This window comes from Rhipicephalus microplus, chromosome 1 (assembly GCF_043290135.1).
Source record: "Rhipicephalus microplus isolate Deutch F79 chromosome 1, USDA_Rmic, whole genome shotgun sequence".
Taxonomy (NCBI): Eukaryota; Metazoa; Arthropoda; class Arachnida; order Ixodida; family Ixodidae; genus Rhipicephalus; species Rhipicephalus microplus.
In genome coordinates this window covers 277090118-277110836 of record NC_134700.1, presented here as the reverse complement: position 1 = coordinate 277110836, position 20719 = coordinate 277090118, and the positions used below count along the sequence as shown (strand labels likewise).

At 46.3% G+C, this 20719-nt stretch overlaps 2 protein-coding genes across 6 annotated transcripts in view; one reads left to right on the top strand and one right to left on the bottom strand.

Annotated features, from left to right (window-relative positions):
• The window catches only part of LOC142817782 (complement component receptor 1-like protein), a 36192-nt gene extending 33626 nt beyond the window's left edge, over positions 1-2566 (bottom strand). The window contains exon 1 of one of the 3 annotated variants that reach the window (XM_075895439.1): positions 2223-2566. The gene's annotated coding sequence lies outside the window, so the exon portion shown is untranslated. Of the gene's footprint in view, positions 1-1937; positions 2043-2222 lie in introns of those variants that run through there. The other 2 variants (XM_075895446.1, XM_075895443.1) reach the window with 2 other exon arrangements.
• A 13764-nt stretch (positions 2567-16330) lies between these two features.
• Positions 16331-20719, top strand: part of mtgo (miles to go) — a 93880-nt gene continuing 89491 nt past the window's right edge. For 2 of the 3 annotated variants that reach the window (XM_075895407.1, XM_075895405.1), the window contains exons 1-2: positions 16331-16803; positions 18000-18131. In XM_075895407.1, coding sequence (XP_075751522.1) covers positions 16347-16803; positions 18000-18131 — 589 coding nt within the window. In that variant the 5' untranslated portion in view covers positions 16331-16346. The remainder of the gene's footprint in view (positions 16804-17999; positions 18132-20719) is intronic. The other variant, XM_075895410.1, reaches the window with a different exon arrangement.

Genomic DNA, 20719 nt, shown 5'->3' with positions numbered 1-20719 from the left:
ACCAAAGGTTTCCAGTGCGAGGGCGCGGTCATTCCGGGGGCAGAAAATATCGCGCGGCCAGTCATGCGCGTCACCGCGCCGTCGCCACGGTAGAACAGCCGCCTCGCGTCCGCATGTGTACGCCAGCTCGGACGAGGATGACAACCGGCGCCCAATCTGGGCGTGCACCACCAGGAAGTACAGCTTAACTGACAGCTCGTCACCGATTAGTAGATTATGCTCTCACGACATTCGTCACGACTTGTTTCAGAGCTGCTTCTAAAAGCACGATCGAGTGACTTCTTCGGAAAACATTTGTTTAACATTTAGACTGATTACTCGTTTTGCCCCCTAAAAAGACTAGGCAATGTATGATATGTGGGGTTTAATGTCCCAAAACCACCATATGATTATGAGAGACGCCGTAGTGGAGGGCTCCGGAAATTTTGACCACCTGGGGTTCTTTAACGTGCACCCAAATCTGAGCACACGGGCCTACAACATTTCCGCCTCCATCGAAAATCCAGCCGCCGCAGCCGGGATTCGAACCCGCGACCTGCAGGTCAGCAGCCGAGTACCTTAGCCGAGGCGGGGCAAGACTAGGCAATGTAGGGGTGGCACGTCTCACTTATGGTGAAACACCGCTACAATTCTATAAACACGCGCACGCTCTCTCGACTGCAACTTTGACATTTACTCTCGACACTATTCCATATCCTGAGATGAGCTTTTCTACACGTCTAGTATAAACCGCCGTAGCAGCTGCGTGTTTCATACGTATACTTGTATTTGTATCCACTGGTAATGCTAATCGCTTAGTGTGGCGGTGAAACATCACTAACGAATGCTGTTGCCGCAATAGTTTACTGTAGCTAGAAGGAATGGAACAAGTGTGTGCTTACCGTAGCTATACAATGCCCAGCAACAGTGCGCCCAGTGAAGCGAAGAAACTCTGGAGAATCTGAAGCCCTCGAGCGAACGGAGGCGTCGCGCGGTAACATTAATCGAATCTGTGTACTGCATGCAAAGCCGGAGGCGACCTTCGCACTCCCATACCTTCACTGTCTACGAAATGCGTGTTTTCCTTCCCAATTCGATCTTATAAACCGACTCCTCCCTTAATTCATTGGCGCATTGGCTCAAGCAGGCCAACAGAACTGTATATCAGGCTGTGCTTCGCGGTAACACCGTCTCGCGCATTCTAAGTACACTTTTGGCGAGGTAAAGTTTTCCGCGAGCACAGGTGCCACTGTTTTTCCAAGGACAATATATCTTGCCGCTGCAAAGCATTCCCGACAATCTTGACGCTCGCAAGGGGCTTAATTCGCACAGATATTGCTGACTCAGACGCTCAGTTAGCATACTGATCCTTCGTGTTTTCCAAAGGCGCCCACCACGATGGCCTCCATGCAGCCAAGTCACGTCGCGCAGTGAAAGTGGTCGTTCAGGCTGCCACTTGACAATTACAAAGCATTTATTCAACGTTGTATAGATGGTGTTTATCTCGTTTGTATCGCTTGTTTCAACATTGACCCCTTCATTACGGGACTACTAACATATTGGACCAACCTGCAAACTGAACTGCACAGCATCATATAGACAAGTTTAAAATCAGAGGCGAGAAGTTTCACAAGTCCACCAGGTAGGTGTGCAGTACATTCCTGATCTTACGTTATTCCGCACACTGTACTGTAGACGACTCTAATATGGAGCTCCCCTTATCTTGTGGCGTATAGGCAACAGGGATGGAAATGTTGAATGCAAAGACCCGCATACAGATGGTCACGTATGATGTTAACAGATGCATGTCGTACATCAATACTAAATTCAATATTCACCAGATCTCATACTTCATGAATTGACACACTACTCTATTGGTGTTTCTTATACTTCACAAACAGAAGAAAAAGAAAACACGACTAATCATTCATTGACCGAAAAGCAAGGCGCGAACTTACCGAAAACGTACGACGTAATTTATACGGGGCTTACGAATGTATCGCCCGGACCAATATTAGATCCAACTCATTCCGAACAGACAGATCGTTCGTTGGCCCGCGAGCGCGCGAGAACGCCCGAAAAGTCAACGCTTCCCAGCGGGAGGTCATGCAACCAGTGCACGTCGCCGTCGAAACCTGCGTCCCCGCTCGCGTCCGGTCGAAAACCGCCGCACCACGGGCGTTGCTTCGCCGCCATGCCAGAGTACATCATACACAAACACACGCACTATCCGCGTGGCTTACCGGGTCCCTCGGAGCGCGCGCTGCCTCTCTTGGCCGAGGGTGGTCGGAGTATGCGAGCTGGATCGACGCTCGACGACCGGTCCTTCTTAGGGTGCGGCAACCGGCGGCGCGGCTTCGGAGCGGAGGCCCCGACACAAGCAAGAGCTGGCCGAGCGGTGGGACCCGGTGGGCGAGAGATGCGACCGCGGATAGTACACCGATGGCCGATCCGGTCCCCGAACACCAGGACTGTCAAGGACACGCGTCCTGTCGCCGCGGCTACCGTCCCAAGGCCGCAAGGGAGCAACAGCCGCGCAATGCACACAGAAGACCTGTGTAACGCGAAGGGTGTTCGCTCCCGTGGTTAATGCTCGCCGACGATTATCTCTGGTTTAAAACACGTATACGGGCGCGCTGTTCGCCCCTCGCATACGCGACGCGGTGTCTATTTATTGCTCTCGCGACGCCCGCGTTTGATGGAGCGACTGGTCCGGACGGACGTCTTCCACGAGCTAGGTGGTAGCACGGTGAAGCCATGCATGCATGGACAATAAAAATAAGAAAAATGGCAGATAGACCTCGGCACAGCAGCAGCTCTGCATGCTGTGTGGAAGTTTTTACTACCCTGTCCACGTCGCCCTCGTGATATCTCGCCCCTCCTTTTGTCGGCACTCTCGGTGAAGTCTATTTACTTGCAGTGCCACAACGTCCACCGCGTACGGGCTGGCCATTAGCAGGTCCCTTGTGCAATTCGCGGTTTTTTTTTTACTCTTAAAGTGATGAAAGCCCCCCCCCCCCCCTTCCCTCTGCGGACGCGACAACCATATACCCGCCGGCATCATTCGGTCCCGCGTTCATATATTTAACCTAGCAATGATGTGATTGGAGTAGACGTGCAAAGAACTTTAAAACGCGCTATCTATTCTATCTTAGAGGAACCCGAAAGAACGAAACCCAACAGAGATAAAGAAACAAACAGGTGATGAATGCCGAGTGAACCTCATCGGAAATAACTCCGGTCACTTCTGGTCTTTGTCAGGGCAGATCAAGAACACGTGCACAAATTGAAAGGTAGTATCAGTCGTACTCTTCTGAAAATGCTAGTTTGTTTATTTTTTAAAATTAAGAGCAAGCTATACGAGTGGCACCAGGTTGCCTTTGGTGCACGTTCACCATACTACTTTACTTCTGTAACTACCTGTGCTACATAGCACTGAATAGAACGAATGTCTCACGGACATCAGCAAAATGGACATGCTGACAAGCTAATCTCTTTCTCTCGGCCTAACTCAGGCTAATAAAGTGTGATCTACAATATGATGTCGGTGGCTTGGCTGTATAAGTCTTGCAGTGTGTGCTGCCACACTGTGCGTTGCGTCGTTTCTTACTGGACTTGACAAAAGACATTGAGTTTGTCACTGTCGGTCGGGCGCTCGATATTTCTCGGATGGCTTAAGCATAGCAAGCATACCAGCGGTGCATCTAAGAGAATCTGTGCGGGACATTTGCTTAACCCCTTCCCTAAACTGAAGACAAGCTGAGCTCGTCCAAGTTGAAGGAAGCAAAGCTACTCTGAAGAGCTTTTTCAGAGTTCTCTTTGGCTTGGACAGACAGACAGACAGACAGACAGACAGACAGACAGACAGACAGACAGACAGACAGACAGACAGACAGACAGACAGACAGACAGATTTATTATGATCCTCAGGTGGTGACTAGGAAAGCCGCCCCTCCCACGTCGGGACGGGCAGGCCATTTTTGACCGCCGCGTCGCGGGTTCTCTGGACGGCTCCGTAGGTGAGCGGCGAGGTCGGAGCTGTTTACCTGTGGCAAGACAATCGTTGTCCCGTAACGAGAGAGACCGCCAGAGCATGTGCTCTGAAGTGCAGGAGGGATCTCTGTAATCCGGACAATCAGGCTCGTAAGAGTCTGCGCTTACCTGCTGGCACTGGTTATGCCCAGGATAAGACCCACTTTGCAACATGCGAAGAATAGAAGACTGAGGCCTGGAGAGTTTGGTGTGGGGCGGAGTATAGGTGACGCCTGGTGACAGATGGTGAAGTAAAAAAATAATAATACAGACGCGCTAAACGCGCTCATTTTGGACGAGAATTGACTGGATACTGGTAAGCAGAATTACAAAATGGCGTCCTCCATCGGGCGCGCTTGCCATCGACCAATCCGTTCGGGAAAAATGAATAAATAATTGCTTGCTTTCCGAAAATTTGTGGAATAAAAGATTGCAGTTATTCTGCGAGTGATGTAGCGACCACACAGAGCATTATTTTTTTTTTCTAATCATAGGATTGGGACGATGGCCGCGTCTCAGCGCATCGGCATGCAGTGGACGCCGATAGATGTGAACAAACCTCTCGCCGTGGAAAAGTACGCGCGGCTACAAAAAGCTGTACACCCTTTCTCTTTACGAGGACGGGCGTGGCAGCGAGTCTACACGGCAGGCGTAGACGCGTTGTAACTTGTATAAGCGTGAAGGCGGAGGAGTAGGGGTAAGTAAGGGGGACGGCCACTCCCCTGGTCAGACGGGAGGGCGCAATGTCGGCCACATAATTGACATAACAGGGACGGGGACGCTGCGACGAACCTACACCCCCTCCCCCACGCCTCATGTGAGGGAGGGCTTCATAAACATTCCACACGCATTAGTGAAATGATCAGATGGGATTTCAGCTCGTGTTGCTTTGTTTTCGTGCTGATTCACTCCATAAAAGACACCGGGCCATCTGGGAATTGCAGGTCGTTTCACTTGTTCTCTGAACCATATGACAGACACGAGTAGAAGAAGTCAATGACTTTGTGGAAGTGGTGAGAGGTGCAAGTCGTCAGCTACGCGCTTTATAGCACGCGCGACTGGCGCATGCTTATTTAAATCCATAACAGGGAGATAACTCCGGATACTATACGTTCACCCTCCGACAAGGTGAACCAGTTTCTTTCAACGCGTGCGAGCCATGTTTGCCAGCTCCCTTGTAAGGCAAAGCAGCCTTCACGTTACACCACTACGCTCTTTCGCTGACACATGCTTCCCTGGCCGCGCATGTGCAAGCAGCGCTTAAAACTGCGCTGACTGCACGATTAACTGCGCGCGCGTCTCTTGGAGGCGAGCGAAAAAGAGTTCAGTTGTGACGACCCCTTCTCTGATGCGTAACTGCGTTGCCCGTCGTGCTCGTGCAATGGCGGCGGACCTTTCGAGGAGACGAGCCAGACGACGTCTTCGCGCGTGCCTTGTGCTTCAAACGTAGGCCTCCCATCTACAGCAGGAAGGTGCGTATAGTCTTTCGGGCGCAGCGTCATTAATTACTCGGGCGTCGCGCAGTCTCCGGAGTGGTCCACGTGCTCGCACGTGTGCTCGAGCAGTTCGAGACCGAGGCAGCCCTCCTTGCGCAGGACGTCGTCGGCGGGCTGTTCGGCGTGCTCAAGGTACAGCTCGTACAGGGCCTGCATGGGCAGCAGCCAAACGTTGAAAGGCTGACCCGGACCGCGACATAGTAGCCGGCGGAAGGCCACCATTGTGGCCAGGCGCTGCAGCCGGTCTCCGGTGGCAGCCAGGTAGAGAAGTTCGCGGGACGCGCACACTGGGTCCACCTCCAGGAGGATCTGCGTTGTTTCGTTGTAGACAAATACGTGCGTTAGGGAAGCCGAACAAGATGCAGCAAGATTCATACACGCTCAAGCGCTGCTGAAGCAGCTCCACTGACTCACCATGCATATGTCAGGCGTCTACTGCTTTCGTACATCATTTTTGGTGACAGCGCGAAAACGACGAAGACGGAAGACAAAAGGGACACAAACGAGCGCCGACTCACAATTGAAAGTTTTATTTGAATAACACAAGAACAGGGAAAAGATCGTAAAAAAAAGCCTGTCAACATTGCGCGGAAGTGTTAATTACATAAAATATTGTAATTACAGAATCTTATAGAATCTACCGTTTATTTTTGTGGCTGCACTAGCTACCACGGCTCTCATAAGTGGCCATGCTGAGGACGCCGTCAATGCCCTGCTTTATTTACACTGCCATGACAAATACCACTACCGTGCAAACGTTAAGCCACGCACAATACTACACGTTGTTTGAGTGAAATGAGCTTGAATTCAGTGTATACAAACGCTATGCAATAGTGAAACATTTATGTAAACAAGTCAGCTAGTGTGTGAAAATCATCCTAATAGACGTTGTCACTCATTCCTTCCTTCCTTCCTTCATTCATTCATTCAATCATTCAGTGATGAGAGTTGTACAGAGTGGATTGAAATGCGTTAAAGCCAAGTGAACTTGCAGCACTGCGTACATGTAAGATCAGTTATAATTCATCGATCGCAACGACCTTGAAGCTGGCTGCGGTGGCAAGTATAGGCATACTGACGAGGGGGGGGGGGGGGGTCTATGGTTGTTCAGTGGGTTGGTGGTCCAGTCATATATATATATATATATATATATATATATATATATATATATATATATATATATATATATATATATATATATATATATATATATATATATATATATATATATATATATATATATATATATATATATATATATATATATATATATATATACATATAAAGAAGTGTATACATAAGGGCTCGTTTTTCCGTGTTTTGACACAATATTAATGAGATCTAACAGACAATAATGCCAAGGAATGTTCCTTGGCATTATTGTCTGTTAGATCTCATATATATATACGATAACTGGGCAAGCTAATCTTGGGCTAGTGCATGCTACACAAATATATACGGTGATGACAGCAAATGCCACAGCAGCGATATATCTTCAAAAAATATATTCTGTTCGAGTTATTTTATTTGTTTGGTAGTGCGATAGCTTATGAAAATATGCTTTACGTGCGCAGAGTGTCTAAAGTGCACGCGATTTGGTCGTACGCATTTGTTTCAAAACAGACACGTGTGACAGAGGATACAGTGCAGTGCTAAATGACAATCGTGAGTGCAAAACGTGCGAACTGTTTTCCTCGATAAATAACAAGGCCTACAATCAACCGGTTTTGTAGCAGGTGGGTTGTAGTCATCGACGATGGCGTCCTTTTAAACGCACGTGCATTGACCTACAGACAGTCGGTACTTTCAACAAGAGCGTCGGAAGATTAAGGGCATCACAACAACACAGTGTATATATATATATATATATATATATATATATATATATATATATATATATATATATATATATATATATATATATATATATATATATATATATATATATATATATATATATATATATATATATATATATATATATGTGTGTGTGTGTGTGTGTTTAATTATGTCAGCCATTTCTAGAGCACCAAGTCAGGTTAGTTGAGTTGACAATCACCGTATTTTTTTTTCAACTGCGTTGACAAACACGGAGACAAAAAGGGAACAAGGCTGGACACGTGCGTAAGTTCAGTCTGCGTTTTCTGTAATTTTTCTGGTTTTTCCTGGTTTTGCTTTCTACAATATATTTCATGATTGTCTTTTCCATCTGTATTATTTTCTTGAGTGTTCGGTTACATAACCAGGTGTGACACACACATAAACGCATACACGTATTTACGTCACTACGTTTGGTCATCGGATCATTTGGAACAACCTTCACACAAATCTTCATTAGTAATTCGTCAGTTGAAATGCGTCGAGCAGCTTCCCCATCCAAGTTAACCAGCTCTGACATTGTACGAATACTTAATTTTCGGTCACCATGGATCACATCAAGAACTTGGGCAATGTTTTTATCTTGAACCGCTGACCTTAGAAGAACAGAATGTCTATCATATTCCACGCTGTCCCTTCCTCCTGAAACCCATTTATGCCACTAAAACACACGTGCACGAGACAAAGCTTCACATGATCGATAAACCTCTGTGAACAAGAAGAAGAAGAATAACTTTATTTATGAAGTCCAGCGAAGTTGATTTGGGGCGGGCCTAGGCGTCGGCCACGAGCCCTTGGGCTCGGGCGGCTTCCTCGGCTCGCTGGACGGCCCACAGTTGTTGTTCGAATGAGGAGCTGAGCAGAGCCCCCTCCCAGCTCCCAGCTCTGTGAACATTTGAAATTTTTTTTCGTGGTGGATTCCTTAAGCTTCACAATGAAACTTGATGTTGATTCACCACTGCTCGCTTTTTAAATTCGAAAATTTTCCGGGAAGACCCAGTGGCACGTGTTTGCTCAATGATGCAGCACTCACAACTGGCGTGATTGGTCACCGGTGTTAAGCCGAAACTGGCCGCATGAATAGAGGAGGTATGTGTCATTATGTCAGCAGAACAGTTGTTGCCAACTCCATTTTTTTTTCAAGCTACTCATTAAGTATCGTTCGTTTCTGTGTGTTTTTCACACCTCGTATTTATGCACGCTTATGACTGAACTATCCATTGCAGCCCTGCTTAAGAACTTGACTTTCATACGAGTATGACGGCATATCAATTCGATCAAGCCGTTAACTCGTCCCATAAGCTAAGGGTCTAAATGTTTGTTCAAATATTTATTGTGTATTAAAGCTCTGATTGATTGATTGATTGATTGATTGATTGGTTGAGTGAGTGAGTGAGGGAGTGAGTGAGTGAGTGAGTGAGTGATAAATTGTTAGCCGTACCGCTTTCCTAAGCTTTGGAGAGGGGAGATACATGCTGTGTTGTTGGTGCAGAAACTGCAATAAGAACTTCGATTAAAAAAAAGAAAACGACAAGCCTGTGCGGAAAGCGCAGTGTAGTAACAGCGGAAGATGGAACGTTGTTGTTGTTGTTGTTGTTATTGTTGTTGTTGTTGTTGTTGTTGTTGTTGTTGTTGTTGTTGTTGTTGTTGTTGTTGTTGTTGTTGTTGTTGTTGTTGTTGTTGTTGTTGTTGTTGTTGTTGTTGTTGTTGTTGTTGTTGTTGTTGTTGTTGTTGTTGTTGTTGTTGTTGTTGTTGTTGTTGTTGTTGTTGTTGTTGTTGTTGTTGTTGTTGTTGTTGTTGTTGTTGTTGTTGTTGTTGAACATGGCTAGTACCCAGTGGAGGGAAATTGCCAATTATAAGGTGCATTTTCTCGATAATTTCCGCGTCGCTTCATGCCTATAGGCCACTAGTTATTTAATTATGATTTGAAGTGCCAATTGCGAATTTGAAAATATGTAGTGCACCTCCAACTTAGCAAGATATGTATTCCTTAACGGCGAATAAAACATCTATGTGGCTGTGCCTATAGTAGAAGCGCCAAAAGAAGAGGAGATTCTCATAATTCCAGGCCTAGTTTTTGAAGAGGTGGTGCTAGTATATATGCTTTTCCTGAATAAATGGAAACGGCGACAAGATAATCAAAAATGACTAATCGTTTTTTCTTGATTACAGCAAATGCACATAGCGGAATTCAATAAATGTGATCTATGCAAGTAAAAACTGAGGTAGGTAACGCGGCAACGAAATTTTGTGACGGCAACTTCCATCATCCTTGAATTAGACAGATCGCTGCGTCAGGGAAATAAGTGGCTGTACTCTGGAGAAGCCGTCAGTGCAGGGTCTGGTGAATTTTGCTTGATTTTAAGCGTGCGAAATCGCGCCACCGAACTGTGTACTGTAAGTGGGAAATAGGAATGATCGGTGACGAAATCGACGCTTTCGCAAGAGAATCAGCCATTGCACTTGACAACGAACTTTTGTGTCTTGGTGCCCAGATTAAATGAATGCTTCGGAGATGGCAGGTAACCAAGGATTCAAAAAGTTTCAGTATGGGTGGGCCACCGGATGTGGACAGAGAAGATCATAGAGATAATGAGTCAGTTATGATTGCTATGACTGTAATCGAAGTATTTAACTTGCGCAAAGCTAATACTATTGCCATATTTTCAGCAAGAAAGACAGGAAGAAAATCTGGTTAGCGGCAGTAAGAATGACCCGTCCAGTACAGGGCAATATATTCCGACGCCTGATTTTTCATCTTTGCGATGTGTCCATTGCAATAATGGCATTTGATCGCAGAGTACTTGAATGTTCCTGCAATAAACCATTTAACATACCGCTAGGTAATAGCCTATCGCGTGAGTTGGGAAGATATCACGGTAAATAATTTCTGGAGAATTTCGTCGCGCATGCAGTTAAAGGAAGCAGATCGCGAACCTGTACATTTAGAGGATCAAATAATGTTTGAACAAATACTATTTGTGGTTTGTGTAATCTGGGTCAATGCGTGGAGAAAAATAAGTCAGGATTGGAAATAAAAATTATGTGATGAGAACAAAAGGTCGTTTTTGGGGCAACTAATAGGAGCACGCTGGATAGGTACCCACTACGCTATTAATTGAATCGGTGGCTGATGACGATGAAGTATGGCTGAGCGCTTTGTAATAAGGTTGATGGTACTCAACGACCTACTCGTCGCGCAATTTATATTGTGTGACGCCTGGTCACACAATTCGCATTCTGTGACACTTGGTTGTTATTTTACTCTTCTGTGCACGCTATGTTGGGTGCCGCGGTTCCTTCCCGACTGAATGCTTTTAGTATTTTCGTACGCAGGACTTCCGAAGACCGGCAAAGTTCTGTGCAATAAAGTAAACAAAAAAAATTGCCCGCAGCTTCCCTCGGGGGAACACTGAGGAGGATGCGGAGCATATAATTGGTTAACGGGGTGTTAAAGTGCGACTTACTTGGGTCGATGGCTAAATTGGTTAACGTGGTTGTGAAATGTGGTGTTAAATTGCGACTTACTTGGGTCGATGGCTAAATTGGTTAACGTGGTTGTAGGAGGGGGTGTTAAATGAGTGAACACGTACACACGTATGCGAAAGGGCGGCGCTGGTCGAAGGGACGTCGATCATTGTGTTTGTGGATTCGTTGGAATTCATTTCACCGCGACCTTGGACGTCGACGCGCCGTACAAACCAACCGACGAGCGGCAACTGAGCGAGCGAGCGCCGACCTTGAGTATATATACAGCACGACGGCGAATGCACTGTCAGCTGTTGAATGTTCTCGAAGCGCGACGCCACATGCGCGTCCACTGGAGAATCAGGAGAATTGTAGATGTCGAACGCGGTGTGTAGAGGAGGAAGGGTGCACAGATGGTGGAGGAGTGAAGCGCGCGCGGTGTGTAGAGGAGGAAGGGATGCACAGATGGTGGAAGAGTGGGCGACGGCGCATGCGCGCGCGTCAGCTGTCGAATGTTCGAGAAGCGTGCGGACGGCGCGGACGGTGCACTACAAGGCGCGAGTATAAGATGCTTCCGCATCTAAAATCGACAGGCCTGCGTGACGCAGAGCACAGTCACAGCGAAAGCTGAAAGCGCGGCCTTTCAGAGCCTCTTTAACGCGACAGCGGTTAAAGATCGTTCTTGAGGCTACTAATACGTGTTAAAGTGCTCTTTAACGAGATAGCGAGCTCTTTAACGCTACAGCGCTAAGTGGGCTCTCTAACGAGCTCTTTAACGCTACAGCGTTAAAGAGCTCGTTTCGCTGGAATTCCGGCGTCGGTGTTGTTGGTTGTGAGCGAAAAAAAAAATCATCGTGTACCGTGACCGGAAAATAGAGAAACATGCAAATAAAAGAAATAATAAACCATCTAGGTCTGAGTGCGGATCGAACCTGGGTCATTTGCGTGGCTAGCGGGTGTTCTGCCACAGAATGACGCGTCTGCTTTGAAATGCAGCGAAAACTTTCTCTGGTTAGAAGCGGTGTGAGAGTAACGCATGCTTCACAAACGCACGCGTCCTATGCCCGTGCTTCACAATTGAACATGTAATGTCGCAGTAAAAATGCGTAGTACAAGCGTGCATTGCGATCGGGCGACAGAACCTGTGACTATCATGACTTCATGGTTTACAAAGACACTACAGGCAACTATTATGCCGACGCTAATTGTTAAAATGGTAGTCCAATGAAGTGCTTAAATTGAAATGAAATCACGTTTCAGTGGTCCGCATCGAGTCAGCGCACTTCAAATTACCCGCCCAAGCGGAACGTCTCATGACACTGTTGCCGCGTACAAAGTTGTTCGGCTTTACTGCGCGGCTGCCGACACCAGTAGCTGCAGAACTAAAGCAGTGGAGGCCACACAGCAGCAACAACGGCCATTGGACAATTTCCCGCCATTGGCTCCGAGATGGCAGACATGCTTCGTTCAACTGGGCCCCGCTAGACGGCACGACCTGTCCAGTTTAATTAGAGTGCCTCGATATCTACTTCTCCGCGGGGGCGCGTGCATCGAGCCACGCTAAATTTAACCAGGCGAAAATTGAACTTTTGAGCCACTCGCGTCATTCCCCATAGTAACGTCCAGCAGTCCTTTTTTTTTTCATGAATCAAACAGAAACGAACAAGGAGCATTTTAGTACGTATCTTCATGCACGGAAGGTTCTTCATTTAGTGCAGATAGTTCGATTACCAGAGATTAATTGTAGGCAGTAACTTTGATGCCATCAGCATCATTTTTAGAATTTATACTGCGGCGCATATGTTCTCGTGCATTTAACTTAATTGCTCGGTAATTAGGACACTGCTGTTGATAATATTGTCTTTTTCATACATTGAACTTTCACTCTCTCACGTAAACTATTTGACATTGGTGTCCCTAATTTGACATTGGTGTAGCAGGCCACACACGTCACTGGCACACACGTTACTGCGTAGTTACCCTTATATATATATATATATATATATATATATATATATATATATATATATATATATATATATATATATATATATATATATATATATATATATATATATATATATATATATATATATATATATATATATATATATATATATATATATATTAGTCTTGATTAGGATGAAATAACGGTGCATGCCTATGCATATATTCAGCAGTTGCTCTACTGACACCTACTGTTCGATGCATTTTCCCAAAGAATGACGTTCGATTACTTTTTCGAGTCATTCTCGTCGTCGTACAACCGACACTGCTCGCTGTCATCATCTCGAAACGCTGCGATCTTCACGCGACATCAGCAGCGTCTCTGTCCGTCTCTCTTTTTTTTTTTTTATTTATCCCCGTGGCTTGTACTGCTGAAGTTGTGGGACGATACAGAAACGAGGAGTGTAGGAGCCATGTATGAGACAGGAGCACATTATTTAACTTGAATGTCCATTGTGCATACATTCATATCCGCTTTGTCAACAAGTCACAGTCCCTGTGGGTCCCATGTTTGCCTTTTCTAATCAAGTGATCGAAACGACCATATATGTTACGTTTCGTCATAGCCTATTTGCAAAAGTCACCTCTGACAGGCACAACGACCACCTTGATCCTTTCGAAGCCTAAATTCAGTTTAAGCAGAGGCCGCTACTTTGCACAAAACGGCGTTTACGAATCGATCATAGTTTTTTTTTCTTTGTCGCTTGTGTTTCTGTATAAGTTTCTCGGAAGCTGCTATAGGCTATCATGCATGATGGAAGACCAGAGAACATGCACCGGTGCAAGTTGGTTCGATCTGCTCTTACGTCAGTTGCGTGAAAGCACTCACTCGAGTGGATAAGCCGTTGCACTTAATGGTATCCGCATTTTGTCACTTCAGGTTCGATTTGTGCTACTCAGCATGCGAGGCTCCTTTCGTTCTAGGTTTCTCTTCCTTTTTTGCAAATTGAAGCGATACCAGAATATGCTGACGAATGATTTTGAGCGCACTGTTATTTATCGTCCATATCTCTTTCTATTTACACTTCAGCTGATCATTAGCTTCCTGTCAAGTTTTTGTAAATCTGCTCTGGAATTCTGAGCCCAAGACGCTTCGAGCTCAATAATATACTGATACTGATAAAGAACAGCGATGCTGGCGATAAAAATAAATCTGAAAGACAAAGCTTGCCGGGTGTAACCGAAGTGAACCGAAGGCGTAATTGGTGAAATACATTGCAATGATTGCAATTGAAACAGCCTTTTCATTGCACGAGTTTCAATTATTTGAGCCCGATCACGAAAATAAAAGTACGTATTAGACGAAAGGGGATTTCATGTTCAACCTTACGGAGAATAGTTATAGCGCGAGAACAAAACGACGACACAGAGACAAGAAGGACACGAAAGACTTATAGGTTTTTCTTTGCCGTTTTTCAGTGCTTTTGTTTTTGTGTTGTTTGTTTTTGTTTTTCTCTTACTCATGTTCTGCTCTCTGTGCCATATGGTTTTTATCATATGGTTACTGTCTCCTCTATATATTTTCGTGCTCTGCGCAATAAACTGAGTTGGAAGTTAGCGCTCGTGTCTTTCGTGTCCTTCTTGTCTCTGTGTCGTCGTTTTGTTCTTGCGCTATAACTATCGTCATGCCATACCAACTAGCCCAAGCTGCCACACTTCTCAGTCACGGAGAAGTCAGTCCCACCTCACGCAAAGCCGAGAAGTCGTTGACAGATCATCAGCAAAAGAGTTTAACACAAGAGAGCGAAGATACTTATATGTGTAGTCACTCTCGTACCATCGCCATTGTCCATGTTTGCCAAGTTCGCATGCGTAACATGATTCCACCGAAGTGAACAGGCGGATAATGAGGCTTATGCAAGGGTGACGCGTCATTGTATTTTTTTGAAAATACATATACGACTATAGCGACCGGTTGCGTAGGGACCAACCTAGGCCACCCGCGTAGCTTCTCGGGACCTCAATAAAAGTTTTCTTTTTTAAGCAGTAAATTCACGGTTAACCTAACCATAAACTCCGCCCTGTCAATCTGCAATATCGGCATAAACAAGATGGTCGCAGCTTTTTTGCTCACGCCAATAACCAATCTGGGATCTTGCTGACAAGTAGCCAAGAAAAATGGATCGACAACACGGTTTGATTCTATTATTCTTGACTACTTGTCAGCAATGCCCAAGACTGCAAAAGGGTATAGTTAGTATGAATCCATGGTAGAATGCAGCGCGAATAGACAAGACGAACACGCAGGAAGAAATTACGAGAACAAGTGCTGTTCTGGATTGGTCTTCTGTGTGCGCGTCCCCGCCGCGGTGGTCTAGTGGCTAAGGTACTCGGCGGCTGACCCGCAGGGCGCGGGTTCGAATCCCGGCTGCGGCGGCTGCATTTCCGATGGAGGCGGAAATGTTGTAGGCCCGTGTGCTCAGATTTGAGTGCACGTTAAAGAACCCCAGGTGGTCTAAATTTCCGGAGCCCTCCACTACGGCGCCTCTCATAATCATGTAGTGGTTTTGGAACGTTAAACTCCACATATCAATCAATCAATCAATCTGTGTGCGCGAAAGCAGAGCGACCATCTTCTTCATGTGTGTAGGCCTTTCAATGACCCGTAGACCATCGGGCTCGAACTACGAAACTAAGGCACTTACGCACCGACCGCACTGGTGATTAGGTCCGTACGGTGCAGCAAACAGGCACAGAATGAAAACTATAATAAAATGAATGTTTACCGCCAAAATTATTCACTAATCATGGTTCATTATGTATAACCAACTAAACTTGCAACTCGGACACAGATAATAATGAACGAAGATTCTGACGCGAACAGAAAGCGCGCGCGTTCAGGAGCCCAGACGTGCGAGCAATGGACATGGCGGGCATTACGTACGAACTGGGCTCCAGAGCACGCACCTGCGTCATCGCCGCGCCATGAAGGACCATGCCTCCTAGCTGAATGGAGGAACCGACGTTGTGGCTTCTCTGTAGGATCGTGTAGATGCATACACTTCTTTTTACAGCGCAAGAAGCTACGAGACAAGCGCTGTCCATCAACTCTGTAGAGTTCGTGGACAGCACTCATCTTGTAGCTACTCCCTTTTTGTCGCTTTTTTTTTTCTTTCTTGCGCTGTGAAAACGATGTGTCTTCTGCTCGACTATGCCATTCTAGACAAATCCAACGGAATGTACGATGCGCTTATGTCTGCTTCCGCGCCCCGTCCAAACCTTACGCCGCGTCGCAGTGACGCACATGATATATAGAAAAACAAACGCGCATGCGCTGGACATTGCGCATTGCAAAGTATACACGCGCATGCTCACCAGCGTCAAGCCGAGCGCCTTGTGGCGCACCGAAGCCGACGGCGATGCGAGCAGGTGGAAGACGCTCATGAGCAGCTCGAAGCAGCACTCGCGTAGGCCGGCGCGGTGCCGAAGAAGCAGCGATCCGAGTGCCTCAAGCGCAGCCTCAACGAGAGGCGGGTCGTCCTGGCAATGGCTGATCCAGCGCAGCGCCACCACCAGCACGAGCCGCGGTTCGCCGGGCTTGGACAGGACTCCCGGGTGCCACCGCACCAGCTCGAGCAAGGCCAGCTCGTGGCTGCTGGGCCCGAAGTCGGTGCCGCGCTGCAGGGCCATCCGCAGACCCCGGCGGCCACAACGCCGCAACGCCCGGCCGCGCAGCATCGTCGACCAGCAGCGACTGCCTCAACTTCTTCGACCTCGCCGCGTGTCCCTGCCAAGTGCTTTCGCTCTTCGTCTTCTTCATCCGTTGTCCTTGGCAACCAGTTGCACGCACCCCCGAGTGTTCCTGTCGAATGCTTTCTCTACTCGTCGTGCCTCGCCTCTGACAGCCAGGTGTACGCAGCTCCACGTGTTCCTCCTGCCCAGTACCTTTATCCTGTTTCATTATCCCCCGGCAACCAAGCGGACGCTGGTCAGCATCTGTCGTGTGAGTTAGCAGGTTTTTTGATTCGACATTATTTGTTTCACGGAATACGGTGCAGTTGATAACGTGCAGATGCTGAATCGAACCATATAGATGATCTGAGCGACGCTTTCATGGGTTGTTAAACGAATGTTTTGTTATTGTTGTTTATCGCGATGTGAATTGATAGGGTCGTAAAACTTCGACTGCGCCGACCCATCCGTTTGCTCATTCGTATGCACACACCGTAGCACTGTTCCTCCAGTTAAAGATACAAAATGGCAAGGCTGTCGGTTGAATACGATCAAATTGAAACACATCTGTGAAATAGTCAGTGGGCACCGTTCACCGTCAAGATGGCGCTACGACACCTTCGCTTATCGGGCCTGCGTCGGCGGTTCCGGCGATAACGAAAGTGAGTAAAAACCATGTGTCGTATATTCCACGTGTCAGAGACCTACGGTTAATAGCTCATCTAATCGTCGCACACTGAACTTCGTTAGGCTCAATTTTAGCGATGTTCGCGTATCTTAAACCCTATCATAGAGCTATCGGAAAGATTTTCGGCCACTGAAAACTATAAGCAACCTGAGGGGTCACGATAAGTGGGCGTCACGTCCTTTTGAGTTGTTCTATTCTATCATCCGCTGGGTTGTGTGTTCAGGAGTTATAAAATGTTACAAAAAAAAAGCTTCAAAGCAAGCTATTTACACTTGCGGTCCAATTTGCTTTCCCTTGGGGAATTGACCACTCGCGGACCCATTGGCGCGAACAACAACAACAACAACAACAACAACGACAACAACAACAATAACATTATTATTATTATTATTATTATTATTATTATTATTATTATTATTATTATTATTATTATTATTATTATTATTATTATTATTATTATTATTATTATTATTATTATTATTATTATTATTATTATAACATATTTCCATGCATAGATACGCTGTGTCACAATGATGGGAAAGCAAGCCCGAGGCGTCATTAACCGAAGCGAAAATGGCACAGTACGTCCTCTGCATCATGCTCGATGTAGCTGCATGAATATGCAACGCGCATTTTGATTTGTTACGCGATCACTGCAGTTTCTAGCAATGTGTTTAATCGCGCGCCTACATGTGCAAAACAGGAAGGTGGCACGGGCCTGTGAGTTAACCCGACGTTATTCTGGAAGTGGAGTGCAATAACGACAATCGTGGTTCCAGGTTGGGCCTACAGTGATGGCCTGACCCATACGTGGACTCGTAACTTGCTGCCCGAGCCTTCGGGACATCCGGGACCACGGCAGTTGGACGGAACTCTCCCACGTCAATATGGCATCGGCCCCTGCTACTACAGTTATGAAAACCCAATTTCCTGTTGCATTCTTTAAAATTTTTGTTATTCCGCCTTTGCGCATGATATTTAGGTGCACTTTTGTTGTTTTGAATTTTGTGACATAGCTATGTTTTCTTTTCTTCCCTTGTTCACGCTGTTAAAATTTTTGAGGAACGCTTTTTGGGCACAATTATCTATTTGTGTGTTCATTAGACGTCACTTTCTATTTGGTGTCAGTCGCGCTAGCTGTGTTCATTTGACATTAGTGAAAATTAGTCGTATGAACACTATTTTTACTTGACGTCAGCGTGAAAGTTAGCGTGGACGTGTTTTTTTTTACTTTAAAACTACAGGGCGCGTGTGCAAACACATTTATCTGATCTTGACCTCTCCACGCATCCACGATGGATACATTGACCAAGTTCAAGTCCTTGTTTCATTTGGCAATATCTGCTTTGTGCCAGCGGCCGTAGGTGTGATTAAATATGCGAGTTCTTTGAAGCATGAATTGCTGAAAAAGTTTGCCATATATTTTTAAAGAAGTGCTAGAAACCAAACAAAGGACAAGGATGCGCTAGCACGAGTGCTTATATTATACTTGAGGTAAGCTTCTAGATAAATATACGAGATTGCTGTCTTATGCCACTGAAGGTTCGCCCAAGTGTTCATCTGTTTTCTTCTTTTTGATGAAGGAAATATAAAGAACGAGTGGGGAAGAAGCTACGTGGGTTAATCAGCGCGCATCATGACCACGAATATATTTTTTTTCTTTCCTTGAACGCGCGCTCAGATAGCTAGCGAGCGCGCAGGCACGTGGCGGCATCCAGTGGCGGCCTCTGTAACTATGGAACTCACGATGCTCGGTTTATAGCGTCACTTGTCGAGAGGAGAGTGAGCGATTTACATCTGACTTTGAAAAATAAATGTATATTTCAGGCCGCATGCCGCACTATAATGTTTGTCTCGCGTGTTTTCAGTAGCTCCGAAGTAGCAGCGTTTTCTGAGCATGCTGATAAAGTGTTACATTAAAATACTAGCCATATTGGTCAGGGTACTGCTTTCTGCGGGAGAGGAGAACCTCGTGGGTAACATCCTTCTCACACTTCTACCCCTGTCACACGTGGCCACTTAAGTGCACTTCGAGCGAGTACACTTAGCCGTGAGTGTCATTTGATAAATATACGTGATTGCTGCCTTATGGCACTGAAGGTTCGCCTAAGCGTTCATCTGTCTTCTTTTTTGATGAAGGAAATATAAAGAATGAGTGGGGAAGAAGCTACGTGGTTTAATCAGCGCGGATCATGACCTCGAATATATATATTTTTTTTCTTTCCTTGAACGCGCGCTCAGATAGCTAGCGAGCGCGCAGGCACGTGGCGGCATCCAGCGGCGGCCGCCGTAACTATGGAACTCACGATGCTCGGTTTATGGCATCACTTGTCGAGAGGAGAGTGAGTGATTTGCATCTGACTTTGAAAAATAAATGTATATTCCAGTCCGCGTGCCGCACTATAATATTTGTCTCGCGTGTTTTCAGTAGCTCCGAAGTAGCAGCGTTTTCTGAGCATGCTGATAAAGTGTTACATTAAAATACTAGCCATTTTGGTCAGTGTACTGCTTTCTGCGGGAGAGGAGAACCTCGTGTGCAACATCCTTCTCACACTTCTACCCCTGTCACACGTGGCAACTTAAGTGCACTTCGAGCGATTACACTTAGCCGTGAGTGTCATTCGCGCGCTGTCACACGAGCAAGTTTAGTGTCACTCGCTTCAAACTACACTGTCCGGCAAGTGCGTTCCCCAACCCCACTTCGCTGCGACGAAGTGTGTAGCCTCAGTACCAGTGGCTTGGACAGAATAGGCTGTTGCCTAATGTGGCACTCATACCATTTTTAAACTATCGTTTTCGTTATAACTGATACTGATATGTATTAAAACAAGTTATACTAAATCAATGAAAATTCTTGCTGCTTTCACCCTCGGCCAGTTTGCGGTCACGCCCGCTAAGCGTGTGCGGCGGCGCATGCTGTGCGATGGCTACGTCCGTCGCGTTGATTCCATCGAGGCACACTTGCACATGTGTAGGCGAGTCGTTCTCTAGTCGTTTACGTTGGCGTGTGCCACTGGTGCTACTTCAATGAAGGCAACGTGTTGCGACGATGAGACACGGGCATATTCCCCTACAAACAGACAGTTGCCACTGTCATCATTTCCAAAGTACGCTTCGCATTCTCGTGTAGCAGCGAACCGCCGAAATGACGCTTTGTGAGCGTAAGTACACTCGCTCAAAGTGCACTTACGTTGCCACGTGTGACAGGGCTATCGGATATTTCCATCAAACGGTTGAATAACTGCGTGTGTTGTGATGGTTGCACAGCGACTTGGCGCCCACCAGTGCTGAGGCTTGGCCTAGCGTGCATGGCGTGAAAGAGTGCCAACGCAAGGCATTTCAATAAACGACCACAGCTCGAACTGTGTTCTCTCTGTTGTTGCCTACTCGAGTGCTTCGCTTTGACATCAATGCGACACGCAGCTTTATGAACCGGTGTGAAAATTAGTACTCGAAATAAGAAATGCCGTGGCGACTGAGTTTTTTTTTTTTTTATTGT